This window comes from Apium graveolens, chromosome 3 (assembly GCF_009905375.1).
Source record: "Apium graveolens cultivar Ventura chromosome 3, ASM990537v1, whole genome shotgun sequence".
Lineage (NCBI taxonomy): Eukaryota > Viridiplantae > Streptophyta > Magnoliopsida > Apiales > Apiaceae > Apium > Apium graveolens.
The window spans coordinates 272,618,934-272,626,762 of NC_133649.1; the positions used below are offsets into that span (position 1 = coordinate 272,618,934).

The 7,829-nt window shown below is 35.7% G+C and overlaps 1 protein-coding gene across 1 annotated transcript; it reads right to left on the reverse strand.

Moving 5' to 3' along the window:
* Positions 1-6,353: 6,353 nt before the first annotated feature.
* On the reverse strand, positions 6,354-7,604 carry LOC141713336 (photosystem II 10 kDa polypeptide, chloroplastic). Its single transcript, XM_074516699.1, has 5 exons — positions 7,361-7,604; positions 7,089-7,147; positions 6,909-6,964; positions 6,688-6,740; positions 6,354-6,595 (listed from the first exon to the last, which is right to left on the reverse strand). Exons 1-5 carry the CDS (start codon positions 7,518-7,520, stop codon positions 6,501-6,503), a joined length of 423 nt encoding a protein of 140 aa, XP_074372800.1. The 5' UTR covers positions 7,521-7,604; the 3' UTR covers positions 6,354-6,500.
* Between the last annotated feature and the right edge of the window lie 225 nt (positions 7,605-7,829).

The following is a 7,829-nucleotide window of genomic DNA, read 5'->3' on the forward strand; positions in this document are numbered from 1 at the left end:
CGAGACACTCTCCCTGATCTATGAATGGGCTGTTCCACAAAAGGTTGTTCAGTCAGAATATGTGTTTCCACTTGATCTGTAGTAGTTTGTGCTTCTTGAACTTCATCAAGTTCAATTTTGCTCCCACTGTTTCCTTCAAGGATAAACTCCTTTTCCAAGAAGGTAGCATGTCTGGAGACAAACACCCGATGATCGGTGTAAAAGTAATACCCTAAAGTCTCTTTAGGATATCCCACAAAACTACATTTTACGGATCGATATTCCAGCTTATCTGGGTCAACTTACTTGACATAAGCTGGACATCCCCAAATCTTAACGTGTTTAAGACTCGGTTTCCTTTCTTTCCATATCTCATACGGAGTTTGAGGAACAGATTTAAAAGGCACCTTATTCAGTAAATATGCTGAGGTTTCCAATGCATAAACCCATAGGAATACTGGAAGATTTGCATAGCTCATCATGGACTGAACTATGTCTAACAAAGTTCGATTTCTCCTTTCAGATACCAATCTGGTGGCGTCCACTGGGAGACTATACCATTTACTTTGAGATAATCCAGAAACTCTCCATTCAAGTATTCACCACCTCGATCTAATCGAAGAATTATAATACTATGTTTGGTTTGTTTCTCCACTTCATACTTATACTCTTTGAACTTTTCAAAGGCTTCAGACTTGTGTTTCATCAAACACATATCCGAATCTAGATCTATTATCCATGAAAGTAATGAAGTATGAAAATCCACCCATGGCTTGCGTAGACATTGGTCCACATATATCTGTGTGTACCATTCCTAGCAAATTTGCAGCCCTCTCTCCATGTCTACCTAAATGGAGACTGCAGTGCCACAATGAAGTGAGATTTTCATCATCCCTTTTCTTTTATTAGTTTGTTCAATCTGAAGTAAATTATGTCACATTTATACAGACCATTATTTAAAGTACCACGTCCATAAAGAATATTATCTCTAAGAATAGAACATTCATTATTCTCAATAATAAATGAAAATCCAGCCAAGTCTAACATGGGAATAAAAATAATATTCCTCATAATCGAGGGAACAAAATAACAATTATTTCAAACAATAGTCTTGTCCGTAGGCATATGTAAATGAAACGATTCTACATTTTCAGCAGCAACTCTTGCTCCATTTCCCATCAGTAGAATCACCTCCTCTTCCTCAAGAGTCCTACTTCTCCTTAGTCCCTGCAACGAATTGCAGATTTGAGAACCATAGGCGGTATCTAATACCCAAGTAGAAATTTGGCTTAATGACATATTCACTTCTATCATGAACATACCTGAATCAGAAGCGGCAGTCTCACTACCCTTCTTCTTCTTCAATTCTGTAAGGTAAACCTTGTAGTTCCTCTTCCAGTGCCCCACCTTGTTACAGTGAAAGCAAACAACTTTGCTCTTGGGGTCTTCAGCTTTTGGTGGAACCGGCGTTTTCTCACCTACTTTCTTCTTCTTGGAAGGGTTCCTCTTCCTTTTCTTAGGATTGGAACCTTCACCAATTAGAAGAACAGAACTCTTCTTAGGGGGAAAATTCGATTCCGCAGTCTTCAACATGTTGTGGAGTTCAGGCAGGCTGACATCCAACTTATTCATGTGAAAGTTCACAACAAACTGCGAGAACGAACTCGGAAGCGATTGCAAGACCAAGTCTTGGCTCAGCTCCCCATCCATGGCAAAACCAAGTTGTTCAAGACGTTCAATCAAATTGATCATCTTAAGTACATGGTCATTCACAGATGATCCCTCAGACATCCTACAACCGAACAACTCCTTCGATATCTCATATCGAGCTGTCCTCCCTACCACCTACGTGAAAAATTAAGCATTCATAATGCTAGTGGGAATAGGGATCCTACTTTCCATTACACAACCCCGGCTGTGGCACGAAACGCCATGTAATGTTCAATAGGCAGACAACTCTTGTCAATTATATCTAATGTTATTCCCTGATCAAACTTTAGCCTCTTGAATCATTGAGTCACGGCTGTGGCACGACAAACTCAATATTCTAAGTCAAGTCTAACCCAACATTCCGTATAATTGAATCAGTCCCCAAAGGCCCACGGCTGTGGCACGTAACGACCTTTAGATTCTTATTCAATGTACACATCTCTATGTAATAGACAAGTATTTCTTATTTCGAAATCAAAGCCCTCAGCTGTGGCACGAAACGACAATGATTTAAAAATAAGAACTACTTTCTATCATGTTGGAAGGCTATGACCGACACAAGCCCGTTGTGTCATTGGCCAATTACCACTTGATATTATTTAATTTTAAGGGGATTATATTACGTTACAATCATAATCATATTATAAAGAGATTCTTCCTTTTAAATTAAATATTTCAAATCAATAATCAATAATCAGATGATTTCCAGATCGGGTGGAGCATTGTCAAGAGGCGTCACTTAATAACCCTTTCTTACAGATAGAAATCTGTTGTTGACAGAATCATCCTTTCTCTCATATCAAAAATTCATATTCAATTACGTGTTTCATAAACACAAGAATCTCATGATTGTATTCATAATATTATTATTAAGGTTATGAAACAATTTCACTATACTAGGTTGTCTAACAAACGCCTTATGTTCATTTAAGTTCACCTAAATCTATCATCGCATGATAAACTAAGCATATATCACATATATCAACATGAATAAACATAAAGGTAGGCATGTTACGTCATCTAGCATATTGGTCTAAGCATTATACATCTCTATGTATCACATGAAGCATTTAAAAGCAGTTAAAACAGTTAAAAACAGCTTTAAAACACTTTCGGAAATATAAACAGTTCAAAACTTTTATATAAACAAAAATTTGATCACTCCATTAGATCCGTATCGGAAAAACAAATCCAACGATATATTGCACGCCTAAAACGGAGTTACGAAACTCCTAGAAATCAAATTTAAAAATAACAGACGGGCTGTAACGCATTACAGGAACGCGTTAATAGCTCTGTAACGCATTCCGGTGATGCGTTACAACCCTTTTAAGCCATTAAAAGGTGTAACGCATTCCGTGAATGCGCCACAGGGTGTAACGCATTCCCGGAATGCGCGACCCCCCCGCGCGCGCGTGCGCCACACGCGCCTGCAGGCTGCAGCAGTCGCCGCGCCTGACAGCTTCCTCGTACCTATTCTTTTCTGTACCTTTTCTTCTTTCCGTGCCAACAGCAAAAAAACATTCAACAGATGCTTTTCTTTACAGCAGCAGATGTACAAATATATATACATACTTACAACTCATATATATATATATATCTTTATTTAATTACGAATTTAATTACAACAACTTCAAAAATTCATAATAAAAAACCTATACATCATAAAATTATGAAAAAAATACCCAGACGATCTACAACACTTGTAGAACCCAGATCAATATTCAAAATTATTCTGAGAAACGATTTCTCATCAGACAAAATTAATCCATGATATAACTTGTAAAAATCATAATTAATTCATACAAGCACATAAAATTCTGAAATTTTTACCACAGATCTATATGCATACAACCTAAGCTCTGATACCATTGTTGAATTTTAATCGCAGTGGAGACATGGTAAAATACTTTTACACATATAAAATCCAAATAAAAGCATATAAATCGTGGTAAAAATATAGGGATCGATTACTAACCTTTAATATGCGATCCAAAAGCAATGATCGGAGATCCTTAGCAGCTGCTCCTCAAACGTGAAGCACTCCACCGGTATCCACCAAGAAAATGACGTTAAGGAGGAGAAGGAGGTGGAGAGAATTAGGTTTTATAAAATTTTGGGGTTAGAATAAAAATAGGGTTTATAATAGTATATTTATAGGCAAAATTTTCAGCTGAAATTTTTCCATAATATATTATTATTATTAACCCATTTATTATTCTCATTAATAATTAAAACACCTTTTAATTATTAATCCTTTTTCTAAACACTTTAGAAATAATTCTCTCTCTTGATTTAATTTCCAAAAATTAAATTTTTAATTAATAATATTAAGAACTTTTCTTAATTAATTTATAATCAATTAAATCTCATTTAATCAATTATTAAATTTGCCAATTAATTATTTATTTCATAAATAAATAATTATCAGCCATTATTAATTAATTCCTCCACCATTAAATCATTCTCTTTTTATGGTGTGACCCTGTAGGTTCAATATTAAGCCGGTAGTAGAAATAAATAATAATAAAACTATTTTATCATTATTTATATAAATTCTCTAATTTATTAAATATGATTGATTAATTAATCATATTTATTCTACATCGTGAGGGATACTTCTCAGCATATCACGACTATCCGGATAATACGAATTCACTGCTTAGAATACCAAGAACCTATTCAGTGAATAGTTACCGTACAATAAACTCCTTCTACCCTACAATGTCCCGATTAAATACAAGGCATGGATCTTGTGTCAAGCCTATATAATTTAATCACTTGCTTACCATTTACTATGTTTAGTTCTATGCAAATTAGAAACTCCTTTCTAATTTCATTTACTCTGGCCAGAGATTCCTGAACTAGCATAAATGGATCAGCCTTGAACATTCGCTTCCTTCACTGGAAGGGGTAGATCCTTTATTGATCATACACTATCTTCGTGTACAAATTCATATACCCAGTAGAGCCCTAATAATTGTCCCTAGAGACTAAGAACTAAACCAAAGCTATAGTTCAGTGTACACAAGATGACTATGATGACCTCAAGTCTAAGGATACTTGTACAACTATCACTATGTGAACAACTGCTGACACGTGAGTGAACTCCATCAGTTGTTCAGCTGGGCGAGTCATGTTCAGTGAACTTATTCTATAATAAGCACCTACATACTATGATGAGGATCAAGGAATGAATATGTTAATTTGGATTTGGTTATGTGTGCTCGTGGTGATGTTCAATTGGAGAGGATGCAAACATGTGATTCGAATTAATAATTATATAATAATCAGCTACTTGTCCCACTTCATGCACTGCTTCTTTATTCCTTGTTGTCCAAGTAAGCTTCATAACCCATCTTTGCATACACATACTCTCCAATTGAGCATCACCACAAGTACACATAACCAAATCCAAATTAACATATTTATTTCTTGATCCTCATCAATATTCCTAACACTTTAATTGGTTTGCTTAAATTATCCGGCAGTGACTTCCTCAGCAATTGCAACTCCGAATATAATTCAAGTCCATCAATATCAGAGCTATTATCATGTCTCAAAATATTCTCAAGAGTAGCACATGCATTTTCATACTTCCATCATCTATAACTCTCAATCTGCACATATCAAATAAGAACCCAAAAGTATCTTCATATTTTTTAAACTGCACTTGTATAGTAATATTTGGCTCCTATTTATAGGATGTGTTTTTTAATTTTTTATTTACAATTAATTTGATCCATATTGAAATATAATATTATAAAAAAATTTGGAGGCCCCTAAAATTGTGAGGCCCTAGGCACCAACCTAGACCAGCTCCCTCCGGAGACGGTACAGAGAGCTTATACGGTACTGAGAGCTTATACCTAACTCTTAACTTACATTTTATATTAAAATAATCTCTCTACTTTTATTCTCCCTCCCTCTTCTTTTGTCATTTTATAATTTCAATATACTTTTAATTATAAAAAAAATGTAAAGAGTGAGTTTAAAAATTATTATTGAAGATACACCTACATTATCTTGGTATGAGCTAATTTTTTATATTATTTTTAAAGAGTGAGTTAAGAGTTTCTTGGAGAGACTCTAACTGCATGCTAATTGTAACGGATGCTAACTCTCAATGTAGCACTGGAGTGGTGACTATGATTGTGCAAAACTTGAGTCTGAATTTTGAGCGAGTGAATGGACTGGGCTTCGCACTTAGTTGATTTGGAAGCTAGTTATTTATGTGCCTTGGGATGACTCGTTTATGTGAAATTTTGTATGAAATGATTGGCAATTTGCCAGATTTCTTGAACCCCATGCTTTCAGTGTCTCAGATTTTTTTATAAATGATAAAGTTTGCAGATTGCTCTTTCGATGAGCTTAATTCTGATTAATTTTATTTTGCTTGCATGAACTCAAACGAAGTGTTGATCACATCTTGGAAATTTAACACAGAAGATTGATTTCATATCCTAGGTAGGCTGTTAAGCACCAAATACGGAGTAAATAGATTTGATTTAAATGCAGACAATCATATGTATGAAAACCACACATGGCATGGGAAGGACTTGTGTTGTTTCAAGTCATGCAGAAGTAAAATCGCCAGCTCCATCTGAAAATCATGGTGCAGAAAACGAATACTTGGCAGATAAATTATAGAGCCAAAAAACATCTAAACCATAACAACATCAGAGTGTAGGCAAATAAGTTGTGGGATTACAAAACAATATTTTGAACTTAATCTTGATAGGTGGACACAAGTTACATGTATAAGTACAGAGGATGGAGATACTGATTACATAAAGCAGGTGAGATTGATGTTAACTTGCCAAAGCACTTGTGCTGTAAACAAGTAGTGCTCCTCCTCCCAGAATACCAGCAAGTGTCACTGCCCATATCAACAAACCAGTTGTGCCTGCAGTCACCGCAAAGTTCTGTTAGTTTCTTTTTCCAATTTAATCAATCTCCTTGTAAATTTAATAGTATATCCATGATATTCTTGATTACCTCCGGCATATCGATCACCACTTTCGGACCATTCATTACGGTCGTAGATGGGACTGCATAAGAATCACCAGAAGAAATCCTTGTTAGTAATCCGATAATGGAGTACATATCTCCATTCTTAGGTTGTATGCGATTGTGTTGGACATAAAAATATGCAACCATACAAGTACTATCTACCAAATTCTAAAATCCTCATGTATATACTTGCGCACAAATTGTACCTGTATCCATCGACATTAGCACCATATTTGTCCACGTACTGGTATACACCCTTGCCCTGGACAAGTTTTGAGTAAGAACCACAGCAATCAGGATATTTATAATTTCTGGAATTGGGTTTTTGGACAAAATCTAGCTGCATCCGGATCCAACAGATAATTATACAAGGAATTGTTACTAACCGTTGGCTTCCTTCCGGATGCATCTTTTCCATCCCTCAAGTTCATGCCACCACCAGTTCCTGAAAGCACAATATGATTAAGTAAGCAAAGTTATCAATTTATCATCATTTCTCCCGGTCTCCAGAGGATCACAAAATAGACCGGACTTAATGTTTTTTTTTATAAAAAAAAGGTCCGAGTAAAATTGTGAGCCTAGCCAAGCTTCAACCTCCAATATTAGTAGCGGAATACAGCGGGCATGTTAGGTTTAGTCATTAGTGTATAAACATTACCATAAGGAGTATCGGTCTTGATCTTCTTGATACCACTGGCTTGAACCTTGAAAGAAGTGGGCCTTGCGAGTGAAGGAAGACCTCTAACAGCTCCTGTTTTCCCAACACTCAACTGAGAAGGCTTCAAACTCAAACAACTCATCATCACTGAAGTTGCCATTTTGCTTGCTCTATCTGATTATTTCTTACACCACTTCTCTTCTCACTTCCAACTAATACTACTGCTAAGCCTTTGCGCTTTAGTCTCCTGTTGATTGTCTGTCCTATTTACACGTGGCCATCCTTCTGTGGCTTAGTTTGTTGCATTATCTCCAGAATTTATTTTATGGCTTACAGATTATATCCTCCAGCATACGTGGAATAAGTCTATTGGTGGCTTGGATCTCCGCACCTAGTTCCTACAGGCTATTTATTTATTTCCTTATTCATTTTGCTAATGAATAGCGTATATTTTAGTATTTTATTTTAA